General features: G+C 45.5%; 1 protein-coding gene and 1 pseudogene across 1 annotated transcript; one reads left to right on the forward strand and one right to left on the reverse strand.

Moving 5' to 3' along the window:
- Positions 1-1,655: 1,655 nt before the first annotated feature.
- LOC126260645 (G-protein coupled receptor 83-like) lies at positions 1,656-7,907 on the reverse strand. The gene is made up of 2 exons (XM_049957982.1): positions 7,439-7,907; positions 1,656-1,666 (listed from the first exon to the last, which is right to left on the reverse strand). The coding sequence occupies exons 1-2, from the start codon at positions 7,905-7,907 to the stop codon at positions 1,656-1,658; spliced, it is 480 nt and encodes a 159-aa protein (XP_049813939.1).
- On the forward strand, positions 7,141-7,258 carry LOC126261013 (5S ribosomal RNA; annotated as a pseudogene).
- Positions 7,908-14,101: the final 6,194 nt, after the last annotated feature.

Here is a 14,101-nt window from a genome sequence, read left to right on the forward strand (position 1 = left end):
AAAGATGGTGGATACTGAAAAGTGCATACACTTTCGAACAATAAAAAAGTCAAGCTGCTATGTACACAAACTCACTTTCGTGGAAAACGTTTTTAAACGGAGAAGAAACGCCTAAGATAAGGAAACTCATAAAACATTTTATAGCGGTTCAGGGCAGCAATGCCTTTGTGGGAAGAGTCTTCAGTCACATGAATCATTCATGGTCCGATGTTAGAAACAAACGAAGTGTCGGTATGGTAAAAAAAAAGACCCTATGCCTTCGGTTTAAGCTGAAGTCGGCAAGCAACGTGCAACGTGTTTTACCAAAAACTGAAAGGAGACAAAAATTTTTGGAAGCTGTACTAGCAATTACAAATACAATATTTTACGTTTACTGTTCCATTGAGCTCAGAAAATCTTTCGCCAGTCAATGTTCGGTAATTTTGTGAATTAACCTGGCAACCGTATCAGTCATAAAGGCTAGGTCAGACTTCCTATTACGTTTAGAATATTGTATTGAGAATATTCTGTACCATTCTACATCCATAGTGCTGCATAGGCACATTCAATATTCACAAAATAGTACAGGCATTTCGCAAGAACATTAATACAGTTACGCACAGAAGTTATACGCCGAGAAAAACACACACACACAGACGTTGTACGTTAGAAGTTCAAAAACGAACTTAACACAATTATAAGTACAAACATAAAGGTTACAATTTATGAAGATTTATTTACTATCTGGGAAGCTGTAGCGTGACTGAGGCGTCGAAGCCTCCTAGTAAATGGTCACTCCAGACTCGTGAAAAGTCATAAAAGCTTGAAACAGGTTCCGCACACACCAAATCGACTTCTGGCTTTAAGAAAAATGGGATCAGCCTCTTTCTCACCCCTTCGTGTCTGCGAGTGCTCACTCCCGGGTAAGACACAGCATTTCCATTTACTTCCTTAATGGAAAACTGAACCTCTCAGCTACTCTCTGGAGCCGAGACCAAAGGGAGATGGCAGTCGACGACGTAATGAGTGGCATTTGTCGGTGTTTCACGTTTATTCACCTCAGATTTCCCTAAATGCGATAGGATGTATATAACTGAACAGTTCACGCTTCATCTTTTCCATTCTTATATCAGGCCAGCTTCTCGATTTGACAAAGAGAACTTAAAATTGAATTTGGTGAAACGTGTATGTTAACATTACATGTTGCACCTGGAAATCGACTGATTCTTAGATAATAAGGAAATCGGTCTTAGATCACATTCAAGAGGCCTCAGCATCTACGAAGAAACGACACATAGTGCCAGATGGTAATCATTTGTGTCGTCATGAAAATCAGTACCTTGCTTTTCTCAGTGGGCTGGAATCTCTAATAGTCCGTATGAAAGAGCTGCAAAGGATGGAATAATACGTGCGTCACTGAGTATTCAAGAATACAAACAAAACACACATGGGACAACACAACCGAGTAACTCAGAAATATTTTACTTATTAATGAAAGATCATTAAGGCGAGAGCACCCACACAACGCATTTGGGGCATAAATGAAGGTAAAGTTGTAGTGAATTTCCAAGTCATCCTGTACTAATATACGGCCTTGCCTGTATGTACACGGGGAACAATTTCGACATAAGGATTCGTTAATTGTTTTAATGCAAAAAAAGGCTCTTTCAATATGTTCAACCAACTTCTGCAACATTACATAACCGTTTAGAGCATTAAAAGAAAGAATACTCCTGTATAGTGCTTCCATTCTTTTGTCGGATAAATAAACGTGTGTTTTAGCCCACGTAGTTGGCCGTAAGTATCTTCTAACAGAGCCAAAAGCAAGAAACTGCTACGTGGAAGCAAGTAAAAATAATGTTCCTATAAATTCGTCAAAATTAGATTATGAAGCTCTCTTCTACTAAGGACTTTCTGAAGATTTAACAAGTTAAAGTTAAACTTAGTATGCAGCGGCATTGCAGTGGATGTGTCATTCTCCATCTTTTGAAAGCACGGCACCGTTAGTAGAAAACAAAAGATTTTCTACATGGTACCTGATGTTTTATGTGTAACAAGCTCCAGCATTGACAACGTACTAATTTCGGCCGTTTCACGGAGAGTCAAGGTAAAACTGCTGTTAATAACTGTATGGTCGAAACTATATCATTAGTCAAAACTATATGGAAGATGAACTACACAACACTCAAGAAATATACATGGAGCATATAATTTTGTTGCTTTTAATTTTAGTATTTGATGGAAAAATGATTACTACTTTTACGTAGGTTTAGTTCAAAAATGGTTCAAATGGCTCTGAGCACTATGGGACTCAACTGCTGTGGTCATAAGTCCCCTAGAACTTAGAACTAATTAAACCTAACTAACCTAACGACATCACACACATCCATGCCCGAGGCAGGATTCGAACCTGCGACCGTAGCAGTCGCACGGTTCCAGACTGCGCGCCTAGAACCGCGAGACCACCGCGGCCGGCCGTAGGTTTAGTATGGAGTAACTATATTCAATCTATTCTTGATCCAAAATGGATGTATTTTGCGGAAATGAGAGCAACTGCAATAAACTTAATTTACATTTCTGCAGTTACCACAAATGATTCGTATGATACTAAGTGAAAATGCCACACTGAAGTAAAACTTTATAGTTAATGATTATAATTAATATACACTGTGAATCACCTACAACTTTCTCGCCAGATACTGTGGAAATTTAAAGTTCTATTGATGTGCAGTTTTCACAATATGGACTGGCAGGAAGGGGCTCGTATTGTTAGCCAATAAACATAGTACTTAGAAAGAGCATTTTTGTGCAAATATATATTTTTAAAACAGTACTGTGCCTGATGACATTAACAAACTAAAAGTAGGGTAAATTAGAAAGTCATATGTTGCAGGATTCTAGTCCGGGTCTTTTACAAAATTTCTTATTTTGAAAAGTTTTCTCACCGACGCTCGTTTGTACCATTCAACCTGCGTAGTTGCTAGGTACTATGTAGTTACGTTTGCTTACAGTGTGCTTGTGTGTTCGCTGAGTGCATTGCGGCTTGCTAGTTAGTGTGTGGCAGTCCAAGCATTGGGTCGTGAGTGGACGATGTGATTTATCAATGCAGAAAAAGCCGTCATGCTCATGGCGTGTGAAGAGTGTAGGAGGAATGCTGTTCGTTCTTTTACGGTGTATGCGGCAAGATATCCCAATAGACATCAACCATCTCGTCAGTTATTTATGAGCCTCTTCAACAAGTTACGTGAAAGTGGTGGTGTAATACCTAGACGAAGTAACAAGAGGAAAAATGGCTCTGAGCACTATGGGACTTAACATCTGAGGTCATCAGTCCCCTAGAACTTAGAACTACTTAAACATAACTAACCTAAGGACATCACACACATCCATGCCGAAGCAGGATTCGAACCCGCGACCGTGGCGGTCGCGCAGTTCCAGACTGTAGCGCCTAGAACCTCTCGGCCATCCAGGCCGGCAACAGAAGGAAACAAGTGAGGACAGAAGAGGGGGAAATTAATGTTCCTGGTGCTGAAGCAGTTGATCCGCACATTGGCTCGCGCGCAATCTCACTAGGGAGTAGCGTGAGTCAGGCAAGTGTCCTGCGCATTCTCCATCGACATAGGTTACATCCCTATCAAATGCTTCTCTTTCAGGAGCTGCATGAGAACGATTATGAAAATTGTTTTAATTTCTGTATATGGGCACTAAAAACAGGATACTCCAGACATATCATGTATCTTGTTTAGTGATGAAACCACACTTGGCAATTATGGCCAGGTAAACCGCCGAAACATGCACTCTTGGACTGATGATAATCCCAGTTGGCTCCGTCACGTGTAACGTCAGCGTGTGAACGTCTGGTGTGGGATAGTGAACCGTCAGTTCATGGGCCCGTTATTCATAGACGGAACACTGAATGCCCACAACTATCGCAGTCTCCTAACAGACCATCTTCCACGAGTGCTAGAAGTCGTTCTGCTTCAGATTAGGAGCAACATGTGGTACCAACATGATGGCCGTCCAGCCCATAGTGCACGAAGTACTACAGCATGTCTTCACAAATTGTTTACAAATCGCTGGACTGGACGCAGAGCACCTCTACCTTGGCCGGCCCGTCCCCTAGAATTTGACGCCTGTAGACTTTTTTTCTGTGGGGAAAGCTGAAAGACGCTGTCTGAAAGGACATACCAACTACACTCGATGATATGCAATGACGTATTACTGCAACGTCCCCGGATATCTCCGCTGAAATGCTAGCACGTGTGCAGCAGTCGTTCCATGCCAGATTGCAAGCGGGTGTTGCCGCTGCAAATGGTAATTTGAACAAAACTAGTGATGGTCAATCGTCTCGTTACTGGTCAGAATCCACATAACTATTGTACGTAGTTGTGTTGTTCTTTAGTGTTTGCTACCATAGGTATTATGCAAGTGTCGGTGAGAGAACTTTTCGAAATACAATGTCTCGTAAACGACTCGCACTAAAATCAAACAACAAACATCACTTACATTCTGAATTACCTTAATTTTAGTTTGTTAATGCAATACCCAATCTTCCATTGAAAAGAAGTGTATGTTTGCACAAAAAGTACAGTTTCAAAGTTTTATTACAATATGTTGATTGGTTAACAAGACGGCTCGCACATCAACAGCGCTTTCAATTTCCGCAATATTTGTGGTACAGGTTTTAGGTGATTCACTGTGTAAATTAACATGGATAATAACAGACATAATAAATTCACACCCGCATAAATTAACTTCCAAACTGGGAGTAACGAAATACCCACTACCTAAAATAGCTGCCAATCGTAGGACATAACAAATCATGCTTAAAATAAAACAACTTCTATATGGAGCTATCAACTAAGAGTACTATAGGTTTATGAAGACAGTGCACAGGATCAGATTAATATAATAGCACAGAAGCTCAACTGCGCTGAAGGCAGAACCATGGTGGTCGTAGTGGGATTCGTGGAAAACATGAATCAGTATGGGTGAATTTAGAAATGAATTCTGCTACCCCGTATAACAGTTCATTTCCTCACCTACTGTGCCTCGCACTATCTCGCCGGAGTATGAAGCCAAGCGTTAGAGGAAAGTGCCCGACTAGTAGGCTGGTCACGGTCATTCATCCATCCGGAATGACTAGTACGAGGAACGTCACAGCCGGATAGTTGGGTTTACCAATCTCAGCTCAGTGTCCTTCACCACCAGCCGTTCCTCCCCGACAGATTCGTTCATGGAAGTGACAGTCTATCGGACGATGGCAAATTTTGACACTGCATGTTCCCAGCAGGCTTCCTTGGGTGCTACGTCTGCTTGTTCATTTCCCCATATTCCCAAGTGCGCAGCAAGAATGCTCCCCACTTACCCTCATGCTGAAGACAGAACAGGTGGTATTGTATTAAATTGGATAATTTTCTCCACTAGGTACTTTTACTACAATGGCCGGAGGACACTGAGGGAATAGGAGCAGATAATTCACTATTTGTCGTGAAGTCGCTTCGTCTACTACAGGGTGAAAAGTATTTAAACCGACAAGCTCTAGGAGGTTGCAGGGAACATCAAAACAAATATTTCTCCCTAATGTCATTTTTTCCTATGAGGACTATTTAACCGATGGAGGTCGTATTACGCTCGTCAGTTGTTAGACGCCGTATTACGATCCTCAGTTGTAGGCAACTCCTGTCCACCAGTGTAGTAGTGCATTGTCTCTGTTTACTAATGGAGAGATACACCTGGAGTGAGTACATTGATATGGTTGGTGCATACTACGTAGCGTACCACAACGGACGAGCCGCACAGCGGGTTTATCAACAACAATATCCTAATCGCCGTATCCTGCATCATACGACCTTTGTTGCTGTGTACCAACGTCTGCGTGAGACCGGGTAATTTAGCAGATTACCTGGACAGGAACGCCGTCGCACGGTAAGAACGCTGCAATTTGAGGAAGCTGTCTTGCAGCATGTGGAGCGGGAACCTTCAATCAGCATTCGTAAAATTGCACGTAACATGGGGACGAATCAGACGAATGTAAGAACAGTCCTTCGAGAGCAATTGTTACGTCCATTTCACTTACAGCGTGCCCACAACCTGGAAACAGTTGATCATCCACCCAGAACAGAGTTTTCGCTGTGGCACCTGGAACAGTGTGATATGCATCCTACATTTCCTTCCTCTGTGTTGTTTAGCGATGAAGCAACATTCGGGCGTGATGGAGTCTTCAACATTCACAATTCGCATGTTTGGACTGGGGATAACCCATATGCCACAGTTACTAGCGCTCATCAAGTGCGGTTCTTCGTTAATGTGTGGGTCGGTGTTTGTTGGGGACTGCTTAATTGGGCCGCATCTGCTACCTAGGCCACTAAATGGCAGGCACTATTACAATTTTCTCGCCAGAGCATTGCCAGAATTGCTGGAAGACGTCCCGCTCCATTCAAGACAACGGATGTGGTTCCAACATGACGGGGCGCCGGCACTTTTCGGTCGTCGTGTGCGTCGACTCCTGGACCGACGGTTCCCAGAAACGTGGATTGGCAGAGGTGGTCCTGTACCATGGCCTGCTCGATCCCCAGATATGTCGCCTCTGGACTTTTTTGTGTGGGGCTAGATGCGCAACCTTGTTTACGCAACTCCTGTTGCATCAGAAGAGGAACTAAAATTGGGTTGTGTTAATGTGTTGTCTCTTGGTCATAAAAAAAAAGTTCCGGCCGGTGTGGCCATGCGGTTCTAGGCGCTTCAGTCTGGAACCGTGTGGGTGACCGCTACGGTCGCAGGTCCGAATCCTGCCTCGAGAAATCTTCCTCTACCGGTTTAAATACTCCTCATAGGAAAAAAAATGGCTCTGAGCACTATGGGACTCAACATCTGTGGTCATCAGTCCCCTAGAACTTAGAACTACTTAAACCTAACTAACCTAAGGACATCACACACATCCATGCCCGAGGCAGGATTCGAACCTGCGACCGTAGCGGTCTCGCGGTTCGAGACTGCAGCGCCAGAACCGCGCGGCCACTTCGGCCGGCTCATAGGAAAAAAAAAAAAAAAAAAAAAAAAAAAAAAAAAAAAAAAGACATTAGGGAAAAACATTTGTTTTGATGTCCCCTACAAACTCCCAGAGTTTGTCGGTTTAAATACTTTTCACCCCGTATAGCTGTAGGCAACGGCCTTGCCGCAGTGGATACACCGGTTCCCGTCAGATCACCGAAGTTAGGCGCTGTCGGGCGTGGCCGGCACTTGGATGGGTGACCATTCGGGCCGCCATGTGCTGTTGCCATTTTTCGTGGTGCACTCAGCCTCGTGATGCCAATTGAGGAGCTACTCGACCGACTAGTAGCGGCTCCGGTCAAAGAAAAGCATCATAACGACCGGGAGAGCGGTGTGCTGACCACACGCCCCTCCTATCCGCATCCTCATCTGAGGATGACACGGCGGTCGGATGGTCCCGATGGGCCACTTGTGGCCTGAAGACGGAGTGCTGTATAGCTGTAGCTGTGCAAAAGTGCTTTGCGGTCGTACTCACACATGGTCTCTCCGAGCAGCCAGACTTCCGGGCGCGAGTGGACCTCGACGAGGACGGTGGGCGTGCAGACGAGGAGCACGAGGAGGTCGGCGACGCTGAGGTTGACCAGGAAGATGTTGGTGGAGTTGCGCATGTCGCGGCTGCGCAGGATCACGGCCGGCACCATGGCGTTGCCCGCCACGCCGATGCTCATGATGATGACGCAGGCGACGGTGGAGGCGGTGCGGATGTAGGCGGGCACCTGCGGCACGTCGCCCACGTCGGGGGCGGCGGCGACGCTGCCGTTGGCGCCCGCCCCCGCAGACCAGGAGGTGGCGTTGAAGAAGCTGGCCGGCAGGAAGGGCGAGCCCACGGCCGCGCCCTCGGAGGCGTTGTGCAGCGCCGCGGACAGCGCGAGATTCATCAAAGGAGCCGCGCCGGGCCGGCCGCTGGCAGCTGGCCGCTGTTCTCAGCCCGTGGTCGCCGCCGGCAGGTTGTCACTGGCAGGCGGCGAAGCGGGCGTCCGCATCGCCGATACGGCTGACAGCAGTGCGTCACTGCGCTCTATCTCGCCGCTTGTCTCCTGCGACGCTGACACGCCACTTTGTCTCTCCGCCTCACTATTCAACAGACGATAATCACCTAAATCGTTAGCATTCACTCTTTGGCACAATTCTGAGGTAAGGAAACTTCACGGGTGACTTCTAATTACACCATTCGGAACTCAGTTTATCACCAAAGCTGCCTGCCACTACGCAGTCTCTTACGAATTGCGTAGCCACTCCCTAAGTTCGCACCTGCATTATGTAGCATTCACAGTGACTAGATTTTTCGGTAAGCGTAAGCCCTTCTTACACCTCTCCAATGTGAGATTGCAAACAGTGTGTTTGATAATCACTAAGTAGGAGTTTCCGAGTGCTGAACCGAGGATACGCAGGAGTTACCCTATAGGAGGAAAATTGATGAAGAAAACGACTAGAATCAATAAATGCCTACAGAGTCGTGGAGCAGCTACACGTATGTCCGCTAGCAACTTAAGTCATGAGTGCGGTTCACATCATAGCTGCGGCAAAAGACACCATTAAGTGAGCAGAGCGCAGAGGAAAGTCGTAACAGTCACTCGCCACATGTCTATCGACAGTCACTCCGGCAGCGGGTTCATCACGGCGAGCACTCCGTAGCCGTGGAACAGACGGCAGCAACGTACCACCACTGATGCCGTGGCAGTCCTGTGCTTCGGCACACGACAAGAACTGCTGCAGTCATTACCTCGCAGATAATCCATGGCTGCCACCCACAATCTGAAAGAAAGACCATGTATTAGATTCCTGCAGCAATTAAGAATTAAGCACACTGAAAAAACTATAGTGACCCACAGGAGACAGCATCCAAATATTCAGAGTATAGTGTAGAAACTTCGCTCCATTCGGCGCCGCGCGTGGTTGGCCGGGCGGTCAAATGCGTTGCAGTCATGGACTGTGCGGCTGGTCCCGGTGGAGGTTCGAGTCCACCCTTGGGCATGGGTGTGTGTGTGTGTGTGTGTGTGTGTGTGTGTGTGTGTGTGTGTGTGTGTTTGTCCTTAGGATAATTTAGGTTAAGTAGTGAGTAAGCTTAGGGACCGATAAGTCCCATAAGATTTCACACACTTTTTTTTTTTTTTTGTTCCATTGGGCGAGTGGCAGAATCAACCCGTTCGTTCAGATATGAGCTGTCCAGCTCGCTGATGATAAACTGCAGAACAGATGCTGACACCGAAATATCAGGGGAATGAGTCATGGTTCCAAAATACTAACACGAATTATTTACAGAAGAATATAAAAGTTGGCAGAAGCTGACCTCAGGGAAGATCAATTTGGATTCCGGGGAAATGTAGGAACACGCGAGTCAATAATGATACTACAACTTGTCTTGCAAGATAGTCTAGGGAAAGGCAAACCTGCGATTATAGCTTCTGTACATTGGAGAAAGCTTTTGACAATGGCGACTGTAATACATCTACATCTACGTGAGTACTGTGCTATTCACAGCAAAGTGCCTGGCAGAGGGTTCAATGAACCACTTTCATGCTGTCTCTCTACCGTTCCACTCTCTAAAGGCACGCGGGAAAAACGAGCACTTAAATTTTTCTGTGCGAGCCCTGGTTTCTCTTATTTTATCGTCATGATCATTTCTCCCTGTGTAGGTGGGTGCCAACAGAATGTTTTCGCAATCTGAGGTGAATGGTTAAAATGGCTCTGAGCACAATGGGACTTAACATCTGAGGTCATCAGTCCCCTAGAACTCAGAACTACTTAAACCTAACTAACCTAAGGACATCGCACACATCCATGCCCGAGGCACGATTCGAACCTGCGACCGTAGCAGTCGCGCGGTTCCGGACTGAAGCGCCTAGAACCGCTCGGCCACGGCGGCAGGCTCGGAGGAGAAAACTGGTAAATGAAATTTCATGAGAAGATCCCGTCGCAACGAAAAACGCCTTTGTTTTAATAATTGCCACTCCAATTCACGTATCATATCTGTGACACTATTTCCCCTATTTCGCGATAATACAAAACGAGCTGCTCTTCTTTGTACTTTTTCGATGTCATCCGTCAGTCCCACCTGATTCGGATTCCACACCGCACAGCAATACTCCAGAATAGGGCGGACAAGCGTAGTGTAAGCAGTCTCTTTGGTAGACCTGCTGCATCTTCTAAGTGTTCTGCCACTCGCTGAAATTTTATAAGTAGCAGGGGTAACATACAGGGAGCGTAATGCTATTTAGAAATTTTACAGAAACCAGATGGCAGTTATGAGAGTCAAGGGGCATTAAAGTGAATCGTCCGTTGTAGGGTGAGTGAGGCAGGGCTGTAGCCCATCCTCGATGTTATTTGATCTGTACATTCAGAAAACGGTAAAGCAAAAGAAAGAAATTGTAGGAAAAGGGATTAAAGTTCAGGTAGAAGAATAAAAACTATGAAGTTTGCCTATGACACTTTAATTCTGTCAGTGACGGCAAAGGACTTGGAAGAGCAGTTGAACGGAATGGAGAATGTGTTGAAAGGGGGTTGTACGATGAAAATCAACAAAAGCAAATCAAGGATAATGGAATGTAGTGGAATTAAATCAGACGATGAGGGAATTAGATGAGAAAGCAAAACGCTGAAAGTAGAAGATGAGATTTACTATTTGGGCATTAAAATAATTAATGATGGTCGAAATAGGATATATAATGTAGACTGGCAATGACAAGGAAAACTTTTCTGAAGCAGAAAAATTTGTTAACATCGAAGTTGCAGGGTGTTCAGCAAATACAGTTACAAATTTCTAGGACTTTTAGAGGGGAGTGAGTACACCATATTTTCATTTGAAATCCATGTCCGCAAACATACCGTTTTCGTTCTAAGACAATTTCAGTTTAGATGTGTAACGCGTCCACGTCTCAGAGTTGCTTGTTCTGGCATGAAAGGATGACGTGAACGGCATCAGACGGCCACCAGATTTCACTTAACGTCTCCACTGCTGCGAGACCTGTTCACCTATTAAATGACTGTGCTTCTCCGATGCAGTAAACATGATTCGGTACACATTTTCTGCTTACACAGACATGCTCCTTGTGTATGGCGAAGATCAAGGTAACAGGAGAGATGCTAATCGGTGGTATCGCAAACGTTTACCGCAACGTAACACACCATCGTACTAACTTCCTGCACAACTTACGCGGCGGCTCCGAGAAACATGCACCTTTACCATGAAGAAGCAGAACTCTGGTCCTCACGCAACACCGCACGCCCGACTTTGAAGAAGATGTACTGCATCCTGTAGAAGGTAATCCGTCAACGGGTAGTCGAACAATAGCGCTTGCAATGAGAGTTAGTCACAGTATCGTCTGGGACGATCTGCCTGAGGAGAAATTACATCCGTACTACTTATAAAGGACACACCCTATGGGGCAGGTCGATCTTCCACAACGCATTGTCTACAGCACGTTTTTCCTTCACCGCTGCATCGACACACCGCTGTTTCCATGTCGAGTTCTGTACGTAGATGAATGTAAGTTCACTAGGGACTGTGATCTGAATTCGCGAAGCAGCCATGTTTGACCAGATGAAAACTGTCGAGCAACGTTTGTTCAGGGATTTCAGCACTGGTTTGGTATTAACCTGGACGGTCATGTTGTTGGGCCATACCTCCTTCCACTCCAGCTAAATGGCTCTGCATACTTTGATCTTCATACAAAACGTTCTGGACTTGTTCTTAGAAGCTGTATCACTGAATGTCTGTCAGGAAATGTGGTTTCAGCACGATGGTGAACTATCTCACCTATCACGTGCGGTTCGGAACACTTCAATAGACGATGTCGTGGAAGATGGATAGGCCGAGGTGGTCAACCACGTGGCCGCCACCATCGCAGAATTTAACTCCTATGCAGTACTTGCAGTAATTCTTGTGGTCTCGTATGCCAAGTTTAATTTACAAGACCCCTCTAGAGACAGAGGAAGATTTGCTGACACGAATTCTGGCTGCTGCATTATAAACTGAAGAGACACCAGGTGAGGTGGAGAATTTGTACCAGAACATACTTCGTAAGTGCAATGCCTGTAACAACGTTGGCGGTTGCCACATTGAGTCGCTGTTGTTACGCATCAGTACTATTCTTCAGGAACAATGTGTTGGGTGCTTTTTTCTTCTGAAACAATGTAAACACGTAATGTTTAAGTGTTTATACAAATAAATGTGCTTAAGTGATAAATGGATGTTTCGTTGTGTTTCCTTTCGAACTGTACATAATAATTTCACTGCGTCATGCCCAATTCAGTTGTTCGAGCAGAAGTCGGTGAGTTAAACATTTGAATCGACAGCGTCGCCGCTCAAGGGTCCCTATTCAAAATATTATGTACTCACCCCCTCCTACAGGTTCTATAAGTTTGTAACAGGAATTTCAGAAAAGTCTGTAGATTTGAGTGCTAGGAAGCGTTTTCCGAAGGCGTCTGTCTGGAATGTGCCCTAGTCTGGAAGTGACACATGGACGATAAATAGTTCTGATAAAATGACATACGTTGCTACGGAAGAATTGTGAAGGTTAGACCATGGGGAAGTACTGAACAGAATTGGAGAGAAAACAAATTTGTGGCATAACTTGACTAAAAGAAGGGATCAGTTCATAGTATAGATTTTGAGACATCAAGAGATCACCATTTTAGTATTGGAGGGAAGTGTGGGAGGAGTGGTAGAAATTATAGATGGAGACGAAGACATGAATACAGTAAGCATGTTGAAAAGGATTTAAGCTGCAATAGTTATTCGGATATGGAGAGGCTTGCACAAGATAGAGTATCGTGGAGAACTGCATCAAACCAGTCTTCGAACATAAGACCACCACAACAGAGCTACCAGAAAGCTGAAATGGTGATAACTACGTTTCATCGTCTTTCCACAAGAGTCCTAGGCAATTTATATGCTATTACGACAGAGTGATTTAGAGGAAAAGACGAAGTGCGGTAGGATGTGCTTTCGTCAAATCAGGATCACACACTGATCAACCAGAACATAATGATCACCGACCTACTATAGACGAACCTGTCCAGGTGATGGCAGCGTCACCTGGCGAAGAATGACTGCTAGTCAGACACACGCACGGTGCATGTGTTATCAGTGAGTGTGATGTTCGTGTGTGCAATGGCGAAGGCACACGACCTATCTGAGTTTGACCGAGGGCAGATTGTGATGGCCAGGAGGCTCAGTACAAACATTTCGAAAACAACACGTCTTGCCGGGCGTTCGAGAAGTGCTGTGGTGAGTGTCTTCAACATGTGGCGAAACCAAGGTGAAACCTCGTCTAGATTTCGTGGGGTTTGGCCGGTCACGCCTCATTACAAATTTCAGACAAAAGGGGTGAAACAGGACAGGCGGCACACTGTAGCGGAATTAACATCAGACTTTAATGCTGGGCAGAGTACAAGTGTGTCTGAATACACGGTGCACAGACACTCTTCAGGATGGGCCTCTGCAGCCGACGACCCACGCATGTGCCAATTTTAACAACACGACATCGGCAACTACGACTGAAATTGGCACTTGATCATCGGCACTGGACGTTGTCGCAGTGGCAGAGCGTAGTACGGTCTGATTAATCCCGCCGATGGGAGGGAGCAAATCCGTTGTCTTCCAGTAGAACAACTCCTTAACACCTGTACTGCTAGACTGGGACAAATTGGCGACGGCTCCATTATGCTCTGGGAACATTCACGCGGGCCTCCATGGGTAGTGGAGCTCGTACAAAGCACCATGATAGCCAAGGAGTATCGTACACTGGCTGCAGTGCAGAGACCACGTACACCCCTCCATGGCGATCATGTTTCCTGATGGCAGTGGCATTTTTCGACAAGATAATGCGCCATGTCACAAGACCATAAGTGTGACTCAGTGATTCTAAGAACACAGTGGCGGCTTCAAATTAATGTTCTGACCTCCCAACTCGCCAGATCTGATCCCAATCGAACACATTTGGGATGTGATTGAAGGTGGTGTCACAGCTCATCGCCCCCTCCCCGGGATTTACGAGAATTAGATGACTTGTGTGTGCAGATATAGTGCCAACTCCACCCAACGACCTACCAAGGCCTAATTGGAAATGAG

The sequence above is a fragment of the Schistocerca nitens genome, chromosome 5, assembly GCF_023898315.1.
Source record: "Schistocerca nitens isolate TAMUIC-IGC-003100 chromosome 5, iqSchNite1.1, whole genome shotgun sequence".
In the NCBI taxonomy this organism is placed as follows: Eukaryota; Metazoa; Arthropoda; class Insecta; order Orthoptera; family Acrididae; genus Schistocerca; species Schistocerca nitens.

What these genes read in the sequence shown, in the direction of transcription:
- LOC126260645 (XM_049957982.1), bottom strand. Translation starts at nt 7,907, where the DNA reads ATGAATCTCGCGCTGTCCGCGGCGCTGCACAACGCCTCCGAGGGCGCG.